This window comes from Enhydra lutris, unplaced genomic scaffold (genome assembly GCF_002288905.1).
Source record: "Enhydra lutris kenyoni isolate GAN:26980312 unplaced genomic scaffold, ASM228890v2 scaffoldscaffold11, whole genome shotgun sequence".
Classification (NCBI taxonomy): domain Eukaryota; kingdom Metazoa; phylum Chordata; class Mammalia; order Carnivora; family Mustelidae; genus Enhydra; species Enhydra lutris.
Genome location: NW_019154095.1, coordinates 24,346,645 through 24,368,062, shown reverse-complemented (window position 1 = coordinate 24,368,062; position 21,418 = coordinate 24,346,645). Strand labels below are relative to the sequence as shown.

At 41.3% G+C, this 21,418-nt stretch overlaps 1 protein-coding gene across 2 annotated transcripts in view; it reads left to right on the top strand.

The window, feature by feature from the left end:
* Positions 1–18,477: 18,477 nt before the first annotated feature.
* LOC111144563 (microtubule associated scaffold protein 1) overlaps positions 18,478–21,418 on the top strand; it is a 110,332-nt gene continuing 107,391 nt past the window's right edge. For both annotated transcript variants that reach the window (XM_022498897.1, XM_022498896.1), the window contains exon 1: positions 18,478–20,713. In XM_022498897.1, coding sequence (XP_022354605.1) covers positions 18,626–20,713 — 2,088 coding nt within the window. In that variant the 5' untranslated portion in view covers positions 18,478–18,625. The remainder of the gene's footprint in view (positions 20,714–21,418) is intronic.

The window sequence follows — 21,418 nt, the reverse complement described above, 5'->3', positions numbered from 1 at the left end:
GCAAAGTCTGTCATTCTGATATCTGGGCTTCTGTATGTCCTTTTTTTCTTCCTTCCTGGCCTCTGAATGTTTTTCAGCGTAGTCGTTAAAAGACGAGTACAAGGGCATACTGCTTCGCTTGGTCACTTCCTACCTACGTAGAGCACTTGGAAAATCTTTCTGTGCATGAGTTACATATTGGCTGCTATTAGTAGTTATAGTCCAGCTATTCTAAAATATCACAGGGAAACTCTGTCGTCAGATCTTGTTCATTTATTGTGTAGAACAAACAGTGCACCTCTTTATTTTGGAGACCTTGTCCTTTGGCTCCAGGAAGAATTCTTGTATTACTTCTTGGGTTATTTCTTAGCATGAAATATTTTTTTTCTCATTTGATTAACAGTATCAGTTGAACACTGGATCTCTTGGATGAAGCCTTAATTTAAAAAAAAAAAAAGAAGTACTCTTTGTACTCTTTCGGTATCTTTTGTTTAAATTTTTAAAATAAGTCTTCTAAAAAATTTTAATTACAGCTTTCATGTTAATTTTTGAGCATTCGTATTCTCTGTTTATATTACTTGAAACATCCTGTTTTTGCATGAATATGATAAATTTTTTCAAGATAGTCATTTTCCTCCTTGCCTGCCCCAATTTTCTCTGAGAATTTTTTTTCTTGTTTTCTTTCATATCAAAGAATGTCCTCAAATATTACATTGATGCTTGGCTTCCTTTTCAAGAGTGAGTTCTCTGGACTCAATTTAAGTTTTGCCGAGAATAATCCTCTCCTATTTTGCCTATGGGCTATTAGCCTGATTATAACCTTATTGTGGAGTGGAGCACAGGAAGTAGGCTGGTAGTCCCATGATTCAGTCTGCAGAAGAATTTCATTACACTTCCCTATATGCATCCCCATGCCTTACTCTCAGCCTCCCCTAGATCTAGTAGCTCTAAATTTAGGATGTCTAATCAATTTCTTCTAAGATTATATAGCTGTTTACTGAGTGGGGGTAGTTGTCCAAATGTGCAGGGAATTGGTAGGTACGGGGGCGGGGGGGGGTATGTCCAGTGGATCCTTAAAGAGAATTCCAGGCAATCTCGCCACCTTCTGTTATTCATGTGTCCAATTCCTGAATCTTTCTGGGGTTGTGCAGGGTGTTCTGCCTTGCATCCTGTGGTGTGTTCTCTGTGACCTTGTTTGACCTCTCTGTAAATCCTGCCCGCTTTCCAATATTGAGGTTTGTGATTGAAGTGTCATATACTATTGAATGCTTTCTGTTTCTTAGTTTTTTTCCTATTCAAGAAATCAAATATTTAAATTTGTCATAATGACTTCAAATTAGGAAGTCTAAGGATGCTGGCAGCATATTTTAACATTGTGGAAAGAAGTGGAAAGATGACCTTACTGGTTTAGGAAGTATAGGGAAAGATATTGCTCTCCATTTTTAGTTACAAAATGAAACATTTTGGAAGTGCTCTTTTGTTCATAACATTTTATCATAATTTTCTGTATCACTTTTGTATGACTCTGCATTGCACTCACTAAACTACCATCATACTCAAGGTTAAATTTGGCATTTGAATCCTCCAGAGCCATTAGTGAGTTTTAAATGAAAAGAACTTGTGGAAACTTAGAACGGAAGTGGAAGTCTGTTTTGATTTTTATTGTTAAATTTATACCTACTGAAATTCTAAACTGAAGTATTAAAACATCTTCTTGCAAACAGAATAAATCTTAAGGACCCAGGTCTTTGATTTTCCTGGACCCCGTGGGGTATCAGGACCTCCATAAATGACTTAGCAGTCACAGTGTACCTCTGAGCTGGGTGGCATCTTTCCCTACATTACATGGCCACAACGGACACCTGTATGAACTCAGGTTTTTGGTCAGCAGGGAAGAAGGGCGGAATGCATCATAGGTTAGCACCTAGTGCTGGCTGCTGTAGGATTAGAGGCATAGGAGGGGCACAGGAGCCCAAGGAAGGCTGTAACTGGAAGGAGCTGAATGGAGGAATGGGGCCTGTTTGTGGCCTGCGGATGAGTGGGATTGATACATTTTCACATTTCTTCCGTGTCTAATCCAGGAAAGGGGTTAGTTGCATGCTGGATGTACTTGTGTGTGGTACTCTGGGGACACGAATCACTCATCAGTTGCCAAGTTTCTGATCTTGTCCTTAAAGTTGCAGATACTGGTGATTTGCTTTTGTTGGGACACCTGGGTGGCTCAGTAAGTTAAGCGTCTGCCTTCTGCTCAGGTCCCAGACCCAGGGTCCTGGGATGGAGTGCCGCATTGGGCTCCCTGCTCCTTGAGGAGTCTGCTTCTCCCTCTGCCTGCCGCTCCCCCTGCTTATGTTCTCTCTCTCTCTTTCTCTGACAAACAAATAAAATCACTAAAAAAAAGAAATTTAGTTTTGCTAATAAAATGTGCTGTCAGTTTTATAGTCCTGACCAGCTGTACCAAACTTGTTGAATAAATTGACTAAAATGGTGCCTAGTGTCAGCTCTTCTCATACTGCCTTTGAAGTCAGAATTAGGCTTTTTTTCACAAGTATTTCTTCACTTATGCTATATGATAAAGCTATCATATAGTAACTTTTGCGAATTGACAGGGGAGGATTTGTGAAAACCAGGAACCAATTTTTAGTGATATTTTTCATGTTTGTTACCAGGTAATTTAGGAGTCTCATGATATCTGGGTATCTGGTTTTATGACTGGGTGTCTTATTCAAGATAAATATTAATTGACTGTACCCAGAGAGTTGAGATTACACTGTTTTTGCACTAATTAACCTTGCTGCTTTGCTGAGTCAAAAAATGAGAATGAAATAAACAATATATTCTTCCATGGGGGTATAGTACCATGGAGCTATACCAGCTCCAGGAGGGTATAGCTTGAGCGATTGCTCAAGCTAATGCATTAGAGAAAGACTAGAGCAAAGGTCAGCATACTGTGGCCTGAGGGCCAATTCTGGCCCGCAGCCTGTGTTTTGTTTTGTTTTTGGTTTGTTTTTTTTTTTTTAAGTTGTTGATGGGGACATGCCCATGCTCATTCACTCACTAATAGTCTGGGGCTGTTTTTTTCCCACAACACCTGAATTGAGTAAATGCCGTGGAGACTGTATGGAGCATAAAGTCCGACAGACCTACTGTTGGGTCCTTCCTGAAAATAGTTTGCCAACCCTTGGACTAGATGAACATATGAAGATTTCTTGGAATTAGCAAATTTAAGACGATTGAAGGAAAAACGAAAGGAACAAGGAGGTTTTTCAATGTGTAGGAGAGGCATTTGTGATTTCTCTTTGGGTATAATTTTCTTTCATACCAATGCAAGTACATAGAAATTACCTTTTTCCTTGTCTTTAGATATTCCTGGCTTGTATGTCTGAATATTTTTTTTTTAAGATTTTATTTATTTATTTGACAGAGATCACAAGTAGGCAGAGAGGCAGGCAGAGAGAGGGGGAAGCAGGCTTCCTGCTGAGGAGAGAGCCCAATGTGGGGCTCGATCGCAGGACCCTGAGATCATGACCTGAGCTGAAGACAGAGGCTTTAACCCACTGAGCCACCCAGGCACCCCTGTATGTCTGAATCTTATCAGTATAAGAGGAGGGGGCAAATGGAATGAGCTACTCTGTTTGTATCCATAAGAATTTGTAGATCTTGTGGTTTTCTCATATTTAGGAAGTGCTTTTTAGAGAATCTTATTTTGCCAAAACAAGAGATGACTAAAATGATGGCGTTCTTAATGATTACTCCTTTCTTTAAAAGTAGTTATGGTATTATTTAAGACTATAACGTGCTTCACCCCCCTGTCCCTCCCCCCCAAAAAAACCCCTCTTAAAAATAGGCTCAAATACTAATTTAATTCTTCTTCTCTTAGAGTCCAACTTGGTAATTTTTTTTTTTTTTTTTTAATTTATTTGGCAGAGAGCGAGCAAGAGCAAAAGCAGGCAGAGCAGCAGGGAGAGGGAGAAGCAGGGAGCCCCATGTGGGGCTCGATCCTAGGACAGTGGAATCATGGCCTGAGCTGAAGGCAGATACTTAACTGACTAAGCCACCCAGGTGCCCCCAGAATTGGTAATTCTGACTGGTGGACAATAATCTTCCAAGCAGTGATTGAGGGAATTAGGCTTCTTCGATCCTGTGGTTTCACTTGGTTCATCTGTGTCAAGCTACTTAAGGAGGGAACACCTAGGGAGGATCATATGTGAGTTTTATGGTCCAAGCCTAGAAGGGATATGGACAATGTCTGCTTACATTTTGTTGGCTAGAATTCATGGCGTCTACCTGCAAGAGAGGTAGGAAAATGTTGTCTGTGCCAGGAAGAAAATAAATAAATGGGCTTTAGGGGCACCTAGGTGGCTCCGTGGGTTAAAGCCTCTGCCTTTGGCCCAGGTCATGATCCCAGGGTCCTGGCATCGAGCCCCATGTTGGGCTCTCTGCTCAGCTGGGAGCCTGCTTCCCTTCTTCTCTCTCTGCTTGCCTCTTTGCCTACTTGTGATCTCTGTCTGTCAAATAAATAAATAAAATCTTAAAAAAAAAAAGGGTTTTGGTGGCCAGCCAGTCTCTGCCACAATTACTGGTCACTACCGTCACCTTATATTTTGAAAGGAGTCAGATACTGGTGACAGATAGAAGCCTTCAGTTATTTTTTATCTTTTTTCCTTTTTCTTCCCTAAAGGCTGTGAATCCCTAATAAGTGATCTCTGCTGAAGTGGTATCATTGGGGCAGAAGAAATATAGTGTCACTCAGGGCAGATTTTAGTGAAGATCCTATTTTGGTACGATGTGCCGTATACTGAATATTGATCAACCCATGTTAACCTTAGAAGTAAAACTGCCAGTTATTTTACCAGCAAAAGATGGGCCTATTAGGGAATAAAGGAGCATCGCAATCCAGCAGAAACAAGCCGTGTCAAAACTGTAGGCAAGTCTGGGAAACAAAGAAAAGAGAGGCACACTTTCTTAAGGAGAAAAGGGGTCCATTGGAAAGGTTGTTAAGATCTGACTGAAAGTCCACTGGAGGAAACTGGGCGTTCAAAGTGTGGTGGCTTCACCTTGGCTGACCTATTGCCCCGGGAATGGGGAAGGCCACTCTTCCTCTGGCTGGCGTAGTAGAGTAGTACATGCATGCAAGGTCAAGTACGTCCCTTCCTGTAGCGTCTGTGGTCGTCGGGCAGGTGATCTCCCCCTACCAAAACTCCTGACTTCATTTTAGTGAGATTGCCCATTCCTGATTTTCCCACCTGTCGTGGAAATAAATTCTTATGCTACCTTAATGCTTGGCACAAATATTTCTAGTTCTGCCACTGCTGGGCAAGCCGTAAGATGGCGCTTCCCAACCTTGCTGAGATTGACTGTTGCCCTGGGGGCATGCTGTGGTGAATGGTGAGCATGAGTCATGTGTGTCTCTGCTTGGCAAGGGCTTTGAGTGAGTGGGCACTTGGCTCTGGTCCTTTCCCAGTGTGTGGAGATGGTGGAAGTTTTTGTTGAAGTGAAGACTCCATCAGCCAGACTCTCCAGCTGACCGTGGGTATGAGCAGGGCTCCCAGCCAAGACCCCTGGGCATTTGCATTAAACTGCTAAAGTTCCTGGTGGGTTTTGTGCTGCGCCTGTCCTGGCGGGGAAGAGGGCAAGTGTTCGTGCTTTGAGATCTTCACCTCCCTAGCATTTAAGGATCCAAACTAGCATTCTATTTGTAATAAAAAAGGTAAATCTTTCTATTAATTTCTAATAGTGCTAAGCATTGGAGCTATGAGTCGCTACTCATGTAGGCATCTCCCAAGGTAGAGATACTTAGGAATTTATGCCAGATTTTCACCTCATTTTTTTTTCCCCCACTGATGTTGATCTTTGAAGTGAAGGACTTTTTAAACTTTTGCTGTCTTTACAAGTGGTGAGAGAAAGTGAGGGAATCTGGAGGGAATCTAATCTCTCTTGTCACTACCTATACAGCTCAGGTGCAGGAGTGGGTGAGGGGAGCAGAGATGGAGATCCTCTCACCAACTGGGCAACCCAGAGCAAGAAATGACTCAGAGGGGGCAGGTGAAGAGGGACGACCATCTCCACTCAGCCCATTCGAGGAGAAGGGATTGACCAGGGCCTGTGGCTGCCGCCAGGGAGACATGGTTTCTGACCTTCAGGGCCTCATGTACGGTGCTGGTTGGAGTTCCCGTAATTCTGGGGGAAATAGTACTCCTGGGCAATAGTTATGTTCCATTACGGTTAAAATGTATGTATAGGCTCTCTGGGACCCAAACAATTGCTTAAGTGTATTTTTTTTAAATAATAGAAACTGTGTTCTGAATTCTAAACAACCAATTCATAAAAGGACTTGAACAATGCACTGATTTTCCATGAAGGGAGTTGTGCTAGTTTGTAACAAAGCACCATGAAATGGGTGGCCTAAAACAACAGAGATCTATTCTCACAGTTCTGAAGACTGGAAGTCCAAGATCAAGGTGTCAACAGGGTCGAGCTCCTCTAAAACTTTTAGCAGAGAATGCTGCTTTGTCTCTTCCTTGCTCTTTGTTTTTTTTTTTTTTTTTTTTTAAGATTTTATTTATTTATTTGAGAGAGAGACAGTGAGAGAGAGCATGAGTGAGGAGAAGGTCAGAGAGAAGCAGACTCCCCACGGAGCTGGGAGCCCGACACGGGACTCGATCCCGGGACTCCAGGATCATGACCTGAGCTGAAGGCAGTCTTCCAACCAACTGAGCCACCCAGGCGTCCCCTTTGTTTTTTAAAGATTTTATTTGAGAGAGAGCATGAGAGAGAGGGAGAGAGCATGTGTGTGGGGGAGAGAGAGAGATCACGAGACAGAGGAGGGGAGAGAGAGCACGAGAGAGCACAGGAGATAGACGGAGAGTAAGAGCTTGAGACACAGAATGTGCAGGCAGAGGGAGAAGGACAAGCGGACTCCCTGCTGAGCCTGACCCGGGGCTGGATACCAGGACCCAGAGATCGTGACCTGAGCTGAAGGCAACCACTTAACCGACTGAGCCACCCAGGCACCCCTACTCTCGTCTTTGCTCTGGGTAACTCTGCTTGTTCACTGGCTTGTCGGCCTGACCCCAGTCTCTGCCCTGCCTTCACGCTGTCATCTTCTGGGTGTGTCCCTGTCTTCCCGTAGTATTTTATTCTGTTTCCTCTCTTTCTATAAGGACTAGAGTCATACTGGATGAGGGCCCACCCTGATGACCTTATCTTAACTTGATTACATCAGTGAAGCTCTTCTTTCCAAAAAAAAGTTGACATTCATAAGTGCTGGGGGTTGGATGTCAACATATCTTTCTGGGAGAAACCGTTCACTCCATAACAGGAGTTGAAAAATATCTCTGCTCCAGTGTACTATTTTAAGTCCATTGTGCTTAAAATGGAGGGAAAGGGGAGGGAAATCATCTCCTAAATCATGATTTTTACAGAGTGGACTAACTCAATAACAATACCAAAAAGTTTAATTCAAAAATGGGCAAAGGACTTGAATAGATATTTCTCTAAAGAAGATAAGCTGATGGCAATTAAGTACCTGAAAAGATACTCTGTATTGGGAACCCTTAAGCAAATGTCAATCAAAACCACCAGCAGATACCACCTCACAAACATTTGGGTGGCTGTTATATTAAAAAACAACAACGTCGTTGTCAACAGAAAAAAGTGTTGATACAAATAGAACTCTGCATGTCTTATGGGGATACAGTGGTCAGATGCTGTGGAAAACAGTTGTGATTCCTTAAAAAATTAAACATAGAATTACCATACAATCTAGTAATTCCACTTTGGATATATACTCAGAAGAATTGTGAGCAGGGTTTTGGAGATAGCCACCCACCGATGTTCATAGCAACTTTACTTGCGACAGCCAAAAGGTGGAAGTAATATAAGTACCCATCACAGCATAAATGGATAAACAGTGTGGCATATGCATGATGAAATGTTATTCAGCCTTAAAATGGAAGGAAATACACCTGCTACAACATGGGTGAACCTTATGTTGAGTGAGAGAAGATGGTCACAAAGGAACAAAATATTGTATGATTCCTCTGAAGAGGTACCTGAAGTAGTCAAGTGCATAGAGACAATGGTAGAATGGTGGTGGGTGGGATGAGAGAAGGGGAGGTTATTGTTTAATGGATGCAGAGTTTCACGTGAAAAATTCTGGAGATGGATGGTGATTTCACAGTATTGTTAATGTACCATTAGACAGCATTAAGTACAATTAAAAATAATCTTATGCTGATTTTACCAAAATAAAAAAAAGTAGAAGTCATAAATTTAAGATAAGAATTAAAGAAAAATAAACAAAACTATGTAAAACTCACTGACCTGCCCAATAAATCACACCCCTCTTCTCATCTAGGTTCTGGCCCAATAGAGAAATAGGACAGAGTAGGGGATCTGGCCTTGGAACAATCCGGTCATCTCTGTTGAAGGCTAGTTGGGTGGGGATAGCTTAGTGTGAACAATCAAGGAGCTGGCTAGCAGCACACCCCAGGATTTGGTCCCCCCAGTTACCACAGGGCTGCTCTTGGAGGTGCAGTGTGCTCCTGTGCCCCCATAGTCCCCATGGGCTGACTCCTCCCCAACAAGACAGTGGGGGTAGCTCAGCCACGCTTGCTCTGCTTATTCTCCTCAAATTTTCTAGTCTGATACATGACTGTACTTCTTTGGGTGGGATGAGAAGGTCCGATGGAAGGTCCGAAGGATATACTGAACTCCCCCATTTAAAAGAAGCATCAGGCATCAGGGAAGAAGCCTTCACCTGAAATGTCCCTGCTTCTGGTTCTCTTAACGCCTCCTACTTGCAAGTTAACCCGTGGTTAACCAGTGCCTCCCAGTCAAGACGTTGCTTCCCAGTGAAACTGCTGTCTCTTTGGGTACGTGTCTCACACTTCCCATGGGCAGTGGAGATATCGAAGGCTCTGGCAGTTAATGACCTCACTTCCAAGGCCCCTCTGTGCCCAGGGCTTCAGTTTGCTTTCCTCTTTTCAATCTCAGATGGTGTACAGGCATGTTGTCTTGCATAGCTTTTTCTGGGTGTGGAGTGAAATCCGATGACAAAGTTAAGGTGCCAGGAACATAGTGGTGCCTAAGTTTGAATATAATTTTTCCCTGGGAATGTGACGGTAGAAGTTTAGTTGTAGGGTTATCTAACTTTGCAAGTTCAAGTCCAAATATGTTAAAATTCAAAGGAGTTACAAGTTCAAAATAGGGAGGCTGGATGGCTCAGTTGGTTAAGCATTCGCTTATAATCTTATGCTGATTTTACCAAATAAATTTTCGCTTATAAGCATTGGCTCAGGTTGTCCTCTCAGGGTCCTGGGATGGAGCCCCAAGCCCTGAGTAGGGCTCCCTGCTCAGTGGGGAGTCAGCTTCTCCGTCTCCCTCGGCCCCTCCCCCCTGCTTGTGTGCTCATTCTCTCACTCATTCTGCACTGTCTTAAAAAAAAAAAAATTAAACTAAAATTTTCTTGGCCCTTTCATACATTTATTAATTCCACAAATGCTAATTGAAAACCCACCCTGGGTACTCTTCTAATCACTGGGGAGATTTTGGTGCATAACCCCCCCTCCCCACCCCCATCCTGCCTGCCCTCCTTGAGCGGCCTTTCTGGAGACCCCGAGGCAAGAATAGAATTAAATTCCAATAAGCCTATCTTAGCAGGTCCTGTCAGGCTGAAGTATTCTTGAAGCCTGGGCGATGGTCTGTTGTTCTGGAAGCTGTCGTCCAGGCGGCTTCACAGGAAGGGCTGTCTTTGGGCGGTCTCTGAGGTCGTGCTAGTTCTCAGCAGCCCGTGTGTGAAGAGGTCACAGGCGATCACAACACAGTCTTTTACCCTTCCCTTTAACCCCAAACCACATTTTGGTAACAACCCAATCCTCTAATCCTGAAATAGTAATGCAGGGAAAAAGTACATTCTTAGAACAGAGTGCATGGTGTTCCTGAAGATCCCCGTGCTACGCCACGTGGGCTCCTGCCTGGTGCCGCACCTTTCACTCTTGGACGAGCGGCCCTGTTCAGGTTTCTGCCCCAAGAGCCACTTCTCTTGCCTCTTGCTCTGGATGTACTTACATCCAAGACACCCGACTCCTGAGGAAGATTGAGCTCTAATATTGAACAATCAATCAAGAGCTTCTTGGACACTTTGTTGTATTGGGATGTAATTGTGTGTGTGTGTGTGTGTGTGTGGCAATTCTCGAGTCCTTGGAAAGACCACATGGATTCCAGCTTCTCCCACTCATCACTACCTTCTTGTCCTCCAATACAGAGTAGAATTTGGGTGACTCCCTAGCCTAGGGCCTATCAGACCTATTAGTAACAATTGAAAGCTGGGAACATTCTAGTTTTCTGTAGGGCGTACAAATCTGCTTTGCCATTTGAAAGCCATAAATACTGTTGACCACCAGTGTCCTCAGGGACCTGTGAAGACATTGTTGCCTGCAGTGTGACTGTGTCTCTCACTGGGGCCTGCCTCCTGGCTCTCTGCTGTCTTGCTGGGCTCCTGTGAAGCTTCTGCTCTCTGTCCCCACCTGCCAGGGGTAGTTCAAGGTATATCGTGTGGCCTGTGCAAAAAAAGTTGCCTGCTGAAAGCCTGTGCTTGTGCCAAGGCTCACAGAGCTTTCTTTTAGATGTGCAGTGCTGGCCTTGTTTTCTTCCAGTTATGAGCTTATGCAGTCTTCCTTCCATGGAACCAGCCACTTAACTGAGGGACAGAGTTGCCATGAGCTGGGGTTTCCAACTCAGATCAAATGCATGTAGGGTCCTAAGCTTAAAGTTTCTTGCCCCATCCGTCCTGTTTAAAACCCTCATCCTCACTGAAAAAGTGAGCTGATTGTAGGATAGAGGATGCAAACCACCAGCGTGTAAAAAAAAAAACTCTGACCTGTGCTTTGAACCAAAGTGCCAACTACCTTGCTCAGAGCAGAAGCTCAGGTTACTCTGCGAGTGTTTTGCTCCTGCAAACATTACTCCTTGTTGATTTCTTATGGTTTGTTGCTCCGTATAATAGAATTACAGTTTTGAGAGGGCACAATAAAGAATAACTCCTTTTAAGGGCGCCTGGGTGTCTTAGTCAAGCGTCTGACTTTGGCCCAGGTCGTGATCTCAGGGTCCTGGGATCGAGCCCTGTGTGGGCTTCCCTGCTCATCAGGGGGTCTACTTCTCCCTCTCCCTCTGCCTCCCCCACCCCTCCACTCCTGTGCTCGTTTGCTCGCTCACTGTCACTCTCTGTCTCAAATAAAAGCTCTTACACACACACACACACACACACACACACACACACACACACACACAACTTTTCAAGAGTGCGATTGGGAGTGGCTGAACTGGTTGTTGAATATATTCTCTCTCCTGAAATGGTTTGTGAAAAGCTACTGCCCCAAATCCCACATGCTGCTTGGGGTTGCTGCAGCCACTGCAGTTCTTTCTGGATGATTCCGTTGCCCTCCCCCGTGATCCCACACCTGAGGAGTTAACGCCTGGCTCACCAGGGCTCTGGCCTCCGGGACTGTGCTCCTGGGCTGGGGTCAGCATCTGCTCAGGGTTGGCTGTGAAGCTGTGAGGAGTGTTCATGCCTTTTTCTTCTTTTTGGTTATGAGCCATTGAGGAATAAGAGAAAGAATAAGGCAGTAAGATAATATTACGGATGAAATTGTAGATGAATTATAATTGCAGATTCTCTAATTAAAGAATCTTATCCATAATTATACATGAATTATAGGTGAAAAGTAGTTTGATGCATGGGGCTATGTTTGAGAGACACACTGAGCCATCAAGGCAGAGCAGAAACTGGGCAGGCCTCACGTGTACCTGTACCTGTGTTGGGGCAGAGCCTGCTCCTGGGGGAGGAGAGTAGAGCTTCTGCTGTGTGGGTAGCAGGCTTGGGCCTCAGGGAAGATGAGGTGAGGGAGGGACTGGCCTCCAGTCAGGAGTGTAAGAGGTGCCAAGAAACCTTCAGTGGTCAAGATAAATAATATTTAACATAGGGGCACCTGGGTGGCTCAGTCGTTAAGAGTCTGCCTTCGGCTCAGGTCGTGATCCCAGGGTCCTGGGATCGAGCCCCGAGTTGGGCTGTCTGCTCCTCGGGAAGCCTGCTTCTACCTCTCTCTGCTTGTGTTCTTTCTCTCGCTGTGTCTCTGTCAGGTGAATAAATAAAATCTTAAAAAATAATATTTAACATAATATTTGAAAATGAATTGGTGAACAAATATATATATATAACATGAACTATATATAAATTTAAACAATATATACATATTTATATATAACTATAAATACACACACACACACACATATATTTAAAACAACTTACAAGATAGGGCTGGTATTCCTGACTTTTCCCTTTGTCTCAGGCTCCAGAATGGCTCAAAGGAGCACTGTTACTGATCATCTTCAGTTCAGTGCCAGAGGTGGATGCCGCTTACCTCATCCCAGTCCTTGCCCAGCTAATTCTTCCCAGAATCCATTAAGCACTTTATTTCTCCTGGGTGGAGTGAGTAAAAGGACAGAAGAGGGCAGGAACATTACACTAACTGAACTCTCTCCACATGTGGATGTAGAAGCAACCTTCTCCATGACAGTAAAACTGCCCAATTTCAATAGATGGGAATATTCACCCTTAGAGAGGAAAGGACAAAGCCTACATTAGCTTTCAGAGGTAAGGAAAGTCTATCCCCAGTTAGGATAACAAGTTTTACAGTTGGATGTGGAGGTAGCTGGCTGGGACGGTCCATGAATTTTATTGATCATCTTGACTCAACAGGTATTCTTTTCTCGAAGCTCTCTGGTTACGTCTTTGTGGCCCCAAGGGAGGTCTGTGGACTGAGCGCTTCAGCATTACCAAGGAGAGGAAGAGAAATGCAGGATCTCAGACCCCAAGTCAGACCTCCTGAATGGATTTGCATTTTTTCCCGAAAGGTCCAGTTGTATGTAACGTCCAGCTCTGTTGTGGTACCCCCGTAGCCTTCGTTTTGAAATCCATTAAGCCAGTGCTAGCTCTCCTCTTGTTTAACTGGCTTCATGGGAAATCCTTACACTCTTAGGAAACTGATTGCTTGGTATGCTTGTTCTGGGTTCTCAGGGATAAGATCTGCTTTACTAAACCCTGCTGGAGGAGGTTTAGTTTGTCAAAAGGTAGATTGTAGGAGCTAATTTAAGAGTTCAAACTTAAACTGTGGAAAGTGGTACTATCATGAGGCTTAGGGGTAAAACTTTTAGTACCTTGAATAGTTTGAACAGAAGGGAGAGTTTTTTTTGTTTTGTTTTGTTTTGTTTTTTAATTTATTTGACAGATAGATGACGAGTAGGCAGAGAGGCAGGCAGAGAGAGAGGAGGAGGCAGGTTCCCCGCTGAGCAGAGAGCCCGATGCGGGACTCGATCCCAGGACCCTGAGATCATGACCTGAGCTGAAGGCAGAGGCTTTAACCACTGAGCCACCCAGGCGCCCCAGAAGGGAGAGTTTTTTGAAGATGTCAGTAACACATGGTGATTATTTTTTGTTCAACTTTATTGTTCACTTCAGAATAAAGTTGGTAGCTCAGATATTGTACACCTGTCTTCTTTTCTGTTCTAAAATAAGTTCAAGACCAGGTATACTCGGTTTTGAAGCCTAGAGAGCTTTAGTGCTATGATTTCTGATTTCATAAGAACTTTAAGAAGAACTGATATGATTCTATGATTTGAAAGCCACAAATTATAGCTGTGTTTGTATTCAAATCTTATGACTGGTTTGCCATATGTAGACACAGATAAGGAGTAAAATTAAAGATTTTCATGGCTATAAAGTACTGAAACTGTTTTCACATGTGACTTCTGGAAACCTTTATTTCATAATTCCCATATGAGGTAGCAAGTTTATCTGTACTAAGTTCAAAATACCGGGTTGGGCATTACAATAAAAGGAGGATGTAGAAGACACCTACTGATGTATAAATAACCCTCTACCGAGTTTATAGTTCAGTAGGTGAATAAGGCATACAACTATTGTATAATCTAGTAGTAATGTTCTAGTGACCAATTTGGCCAAGTCATGTAGTGAATGTCTTACAGTTGATTTTCTCACTTATAAAATGAGGGTGTTTGAATTAGATCTTTAAAATATTTTCTAGTATTAATATAATGACAGTGAATTCAATTATATCCTAAGAACTTAATTTATATAATTTATCTTTTTAGGTATATCTGTTCAGTGTGATAACTGGTGGAATTTCAACCTTTGGAGAATAAACAATCATTCTTCATAAGCTAAGATTTAGAAAGTAATTTAATTTTTCAAGATTGTTGAAACAGCTCAAATCTTAGACTACCAGTTCTCTTCAATGGCCATTTCTTTTGGTACAGATTAATTTTTAACCTTACAAATCACTATAAAAATGTATAATTTTGGTAACCTTTCTATTCAAGAGGAGCTATTCTATCATATTATCAAATCTTAGTAAGCAGGGAATTTGTCTCTCATCCAAAATTTTCTCTGAAAAAGATTTCTTTATTTTCCCAGATAGCATTCTTAAAAAGGAAACTTGATCGTTCTACTTTGTTCTGGTAGATAATGCTGCTGAAAGACAAGTTGAGAAGTTAACTGTTCAGGTGACAATAATTTATCCCAACCTTTTTGCCTTTATTTTTTTTTAACTTTTGATTGGCTTTAATAAAAAAGCATTGCCCAAATAGTAACTTTGAAGGTGTCACAAATGACATTGCAATTATAGAAATACAAAGACATTACTTCATGGGTCAGGTGAACTTATCAAAGAACGAGTCCAGTATGTAGTAGAAACTGAGAAACTATTCTTTAAGTGGGAAGGGAATGAAATTGGCCATCAGACAACATGGCTGACCTTAAACTTTGTTGACAAAATTCCTGAGGGAATCCTGGTCAACCTTTTCCTGACCATAGCTTTATCTTCATAAAGATATCTTGAAACTGTTGTTTTCTTTGGTGAATGTTGATCTTCCAACTATTTCTGGTGCTGATAATCTTGTTTTTAGTATCCAGTCTTTGTACCACAAATTCTTTACTCTTAGCTACTAATGTAGAAAACACTTCTGTAAATTTATTTCCTATGAAAACTGTCCTGAAGTATTCCTTCTCAATGCATTTGGGGGAGAGAATTTTTTTTTTTTTTTTTTGATAGCTTTTCTCACCTGGTTTGGTTGGTTTTTGTGAATTAAAAATCATAAACCCGGGGCACCTGGGTGGCTCAGTGGGTTAAGCCTCTGCCTTTGGCTCTGGTCATGATTTCAGTGTCCTGGGATAGAGCCCCACGTTGGCTCTCTGCTCAGCAGGGAGCCTGCTTCCCCTTCTCTCTCTGCCTGCCTCTCTGCCTACTTGTGATCTCTCTTGCTGTCAAATAAATAAAATCTTTAAACCCAAGCATACTAAACAGTCATGTGAAAGTTGGAATAGTTAATCAGTTCTTTACATTTTCATTACTCTTCATAATTACTGACTTATAAATCTAAAACATTTAAGCTTTGGAGTTTCACAACCATTAGAAATGTTTTCATACTATAATGACTTGGAAAAATACTTGGGGAAAAATGCTGAATAAAATAAAATACATGAACTTTAAAAGTAAAACTCAGGTCATATATTTATTATGCATAATAAATAAGTATTTATTATGAAAAAAAATATATATGTTCCTCCCCCTCTCCTTTTACCTAACAATTTAGCAAACTAGATCAAGAGCCTAAAAAAAATCATTTCTTTGGCTTGGTAATGCTTATATTTCTAGGAAGTTTTTCCAAAGGAAATAATCACAGGTAGTCCAAGATTGCAAAAATGTTGAGTGTTATTTATGAAGGAGAAAAACTATATAAAAAAAAAAAACCACCTAAATATAGAATGTCTGTATCCCATTAAACATTTGTATTCTATTCATTTCTTTTATTTATTTTAAAGATTTTATTCATTTATTTTAAAAATAACTTGAAATTCCTTAACATATGAACCATTTATTCCATTTTTATCAGAGGTTTTTTTTTTTAATAATTTTTTATGTACTTTGGAAGAAGGAGCTCAGGTAGTAAAACTCCTTAATTGAATCTAATGACTGTGTTTATGTAGACAAATGACTTCTATGATTTCCATTAAAAGCTTCTGTTTACAGTGCTCATATTTTTTTAATACCAGAATCTCTTAAATGAATATTGACTTTCATGAAAACAGACAAGGTATAACATGTTTACTGCTTTTTGAAATTATATTCCACACACATAAGTCTAAAAAAATGAATAAATGTACTTCTTGATTTAAATATTTAGTTTGAACATATTTTACACCCCAGGATTAAAAAAAAATATTAGTGTCTTAATAAAACTTCTATTAAGGTGGTAGCCACACAACTATTACTTCAGTGATTTGTTAAGAACTATGGTGGAAGGGGTGCTTGGGTGGTTCAGTTGGTTAAGCATCTGCCTTTGGCTCAGGTCATGATCCTAAAGTCCTGGGATTAAGCCCCAGTCAGGCTCTCCCCCTCTCTCTCTGTCAAATAAAACCTTAAAAAAAAAAAACAAAACCCAAAACTATGTAAGTAATTGATACTTCCCTTCAGTATATAAATCCTACAGCCTTTGTTTTAGGATTCAGTCTCCTTTTGAGTGTGTGTGTGTGTGTGTGTGTGTGTGTGTGTGTGTGTGTGTGTGTTTATAGCACACATGCATGCTGTTGAGCTGGACATTGCAGCCTTTCTTTCTTCCCCGCAGTGAAGGCTGGTTTCAGGATGCGTGGCCAGAAACACACAGAGCACTGTTTGTGAAGATACAGATCCTCTCAGTTCTTCCCTGGTTTCTACTCCCCTGGTTGTATTTAGGTCACTGAAGTTTGATTACAGAGAAAGGATTACAAAATGGAAAAAAGATATTTCTTTAGTCACAAACTTAGAGGTTACAGGGTGCCATTTTCCCTCCTCATGCATGTTTTATCTTTTTTTTTTTTTTCTTTTTGGGGTGCAAAACGGTGGTTCATTAAAGCACAGGGACAGGACCGTGGGCAGAAAGAGCCACTGCTTGTATGTTTTATTTCTTTAGGCAGAAGAGTGACCTCTGACATTTAATACCAGGATTAGAAATTCAATCCAAGCGACCATATATTTCTACGACTTATTTACCATCCTCTCTTGAGCATTGGGCCCTTTTTAAGCACTTCAATTTGACCGAAAGCATAATCAACTTCCAGTTATTTGCAAAAATCCTCGGATTTGAAAGTTTTCATGGGTTGTTTTCAATGATTTTTTTTAAGTGTACAATTCAGTAGTTTTCAGTAGTATACTTACAGTACTGTGCAACCATCACCATGATCTTTAGAACACCTTCATGACTTTTAAAAGAAACATCCTAATTAGCCATTACTGCTCATTCCCTTCCCTCTTATCCTTTCTCAGCTCTAGAGAATCACTAATCTACTTTGTCTTTCTAGATTTGCCTATTCTGGACATTTCATGTAAATATAATACATAGTAGATAGTCTTCTATGTCTGGCTTTTTTCACTTAGTGTAATATATTTTTTAAAGATTTTATTTATTTATTTGACAGACAGAGATCACAAGTAGGCAGAGAGGCAGGCAGAGAGAGAGAGGGGGAAGCAGGTTCCCCGAGGAGCAGAGAGCCCAATGTGGGGCTCTATCCCAGGACCCTGAGATCATGACCAGAGCCAAAGGAAGTGGCTTTAACCCACTGAGCCACCCAGGCGGCCCCTAGTGTAATATTTTTAAGTTCTAACACTTTATGCATGTTATAGATGTAACAGTATTCCATCTTTTTCTTTTGGGGATTGTTTATGCCATTGTATGGGTATATAACATTTTATTATTTACCAGCTAATTGACATTAACTTCTACTTGGTTATTATAACTACTGCTTCTATTAATCCCATACTTTCACACAAGTGTTTGTGTGGGCATATGTTTTCATTTCTCTTTAGTAGGTATTTAAGAGTAGAAATCGGTGTCATGTAGTTTAACATTTTTAGGGAATCAACTTTTTTTTCCCCCTAACTTTGAGATGTTTAAGAAAGGGAATAAAAACAGGGTGTTGGCATTTCTCTTTTCCCTAAGTCTTCATTGATCATCAGCTCATTTGTTGTGGTTGACAGGTTGGGACCCTTCTGAAAATGAAAAGTCATTGTTACTAATTATGTTGGAACAACAGGCATAAATTGGAATTGTCCTCAGCAAATTAGCACCAGTGGCTAACCAATAAGAAGGAAAGGCTATTGTTAGATTGAGCTTCCTTCCCTTGTCTGACAAGAGTCAATGGGAATATGGAGGAGGTATCTCAGAAGTGAAGTCAGCCGCAGGGGCAGTTTTAGCACTGTCTCTGGCTTCTGCCCCATTCCCTCAAATAAAAAAGCATCTTTGAAAGGAGATGATACTTGAGCTAAGGATATCTTTACTCCTATCCACGGGTGTATGTTCTAAATGTAAAAATAAAGTGATTGAAATTAATCAAGCAGTGACTTACTAATTTTAATAATACTTACTTGAATTGATCATTTTGTTTCTTTCAGGGAACAAGAAATCATTACAACTTCAAAGCATCTTAGAAACTTTCAACTGTGCTAAAACTTTGGAGATGGACAGTTTTTCCTTTCCTCTCATTTGAAAGGATTTCGAGAAATAAAATGGCAGAGGTTTAAAGTTAATATTCAGGATGAATGATGATAATTCAGATGAGAAGACAGAAGATGAACTTCAATCCTTATTTATCAGTGATAAAAATGAAAACACATATGCATACAACCAAAAATCACATATACAGAACTCGTCAACCAATAAGGTGAATTGGAATCCTGCCAAGCCAGATGACATGGTGGTTGATTATGAAACCAACTCTGCTGTGGACATTGATGAAAGTCTTGCTTTAACCCCTCAGTGTGTGGAAGTACTTGATCAACCAAAGTCTTCAAGTCAGTTGATTGGTAAGGAGGTGTTTGATATCCATGAAGATTCTACACTTCAGTCTTGTGCACACGTTGTAAATACAGAGAAGCCCAAATACCTGCGCAACAGTTGTCATTCCCTAGAATCATTCCGGGACCAGAATGCTGAGACATCTCTGCCTTTTGTGTGGAAACCCAGCAATGGTGATTTGTACTATGCGGACTCTCCTACTGCTTTGGAGCTAAACCAAACATTTGACATGACCGTGGATCATGTTAACTGCACCTTTATAGCACAGCATGCCATTGAAAAGAGCCTGTCTTTGCATACCTCTGGAAATCTGCAGCCAACCGGCATGGGGAGTGGAAACCCATCTTTGTCCTGTTCCATTCATACATCTTCCCATTCTGCTAACATGCACATGAGAGAAACAAATTATGGAGAGAGCTTTGAAAACCAACAAGCCACTGCAGCAGAGGCTCAAGACACAACTTACACAGCATTTTCTGATGTGATGCAAACTGATACTGTTGTTCCAGATACTGGCATTCAGTGTCCATATTCTTCAGGACAGGTCACCAGTGACTACACAGATGGGTCACAGCAAAGACTAGTTGCAGAAAAAGTGGTACAAGCTCAAACACCAGTTTCTGAAGGCATGGACGTTCCCAATGAGTCTGTATTACAAGAATTCTTTTGTTTATCTAAAGATGAACAAAATAGTGAGACACATTCACAGACCTCATATGGGCAAAAGGAAATGAGCCAAAATCTAAGAGAAAAAGTGTCCAATTGTCTTATAGATGATGAATGCCCATCACTGGTGCCAGCTTTTGATAAAAACGAAGCCCAAGTGCTGAACCCAGAGCACGAAGTCACTGTGGCTGAAGACCCACAAAATGCCTCTAATGAAAAGGATTTAGAAACCCAAAATCGTACCATTGAATTGATACTGAGTAGCCCACCAGGACAAAAGATGGCTTCATCAGTTGAACTGAGTTGGGATGCAAATGATATGGTCATTAGCACAAATAACCCAGTTTGCATGTCAACGCCAGTCCTCGATTCTCCAAATGCAACCTTTTCTCTTTCGCCTACTGAAGCAACCAAGAAATGTAGTAAAGTGGAGAAGAGTCCTCGGGAGCTTAGAAATTTACCAAACGTGAAGGGGGCACCTGTGAACATGTCTAAACCTAATTTAGGAAAATTGACAACTAAAATGAACACCCCTATCGGCAGCAAAGTTAGAAAAACCGAAATTATAAGTTACCCAAGACCAAACTTCAAGAATGTCAAAGCAAAAGTTGTGTCTAGACCGGTGTTGCCGTCCAAAGACCCCGCTTTATCAAAGGTCACGCCCAGACCTCCCTTAACCAGTGCCTCATCACCTGCCTCATCAGGGTCTTCCTCAAGACAGCCGACAGCTTTGAACAAAGCACCAAGGTCTGACTTGAATGTAGATACAAAAGCAGAAATCCTAATTAACAAGACGCATAAGCAGCAATTTAATAAACTCATTACTAGCCAGGCTGTGCATGTTACAACTCATTCTAAAAATGCTTCACACAAGGTTCCAAGAACAACATCTGCCATGAAATTGAATCAGGAAGACCTTGACAAAGCAAGTTCTAATTCAGCATGTGAGACTGGGTCCGTGGCGACCTTCTTCCAGAAGATCAGAGACCTACTCCCTGTTAAAATGGAAAGCACAGAGTGTTTGGAAATAACATATGCTTCCAGCATGGATAGGATTAGCCCTGAAAAGAAGGGTGAAAAAGAAAATGGGACACCTACGGAAAAACAAGAGCTAAAGAAGGAAATTTTGAATGAGACCTTTGAATATGGTTCTCTTTTCTTGGTAAGTGAGATTTTTGCTCCCTTCGGGGAATGGTGGAGGGAGCTGAGAGATGTATTAGCAATTGATTAACACATTAGTCAATAATATTGCAGACCTAGCTGTGCAAATTTGCTTTTGGGTGTTAATCTACTATTCGGTATTTCTTTGTCTTGTAAGTTGCACACTTTAGAGTGTTAATTGCTTACAATATAGGAAAAGTGCCTATGGGGAAAAAAATCAAAATACAGAATTTTGTATTGCACACCAACGTTCTTTTTAATAAGGTGAAAAAACAAGTTACTTTAATATTGTGATGTAATTAGTTATTTGAAGTTAAATATCTGCTTATATTTTACACTTAGGGAAAAAAAGAGGTAGAGAAAGGTTTGTTTAGGAACTTTACAATGTGTTGGGCCACATTCAAGAAGTGGCAGGGCTGGGGAGAGCTGGTAAACAGGATCGACATAAAAATAACTCCTGGTCTCTTCTGGAGGAAGCTGCTCTGGGAAGTGGAGCCCTGTCCTGTCAACAGGGGGGTTGGAGATTCTGCCTCTGATCAGCTAATGTGAATTTGGTCAAATACTCTTTGATTCGCAAAGGGGAAAGGGTTGGCCTAGAAGAAGTCTGAGGTCTCGTGCAGCCCTAACCTATTGATTCCTGAAACGTTAAAATAAACCTCTTTTATTCATGTACAGCAAGAAAGCAGTCTGTTGTCTATAGCACCTG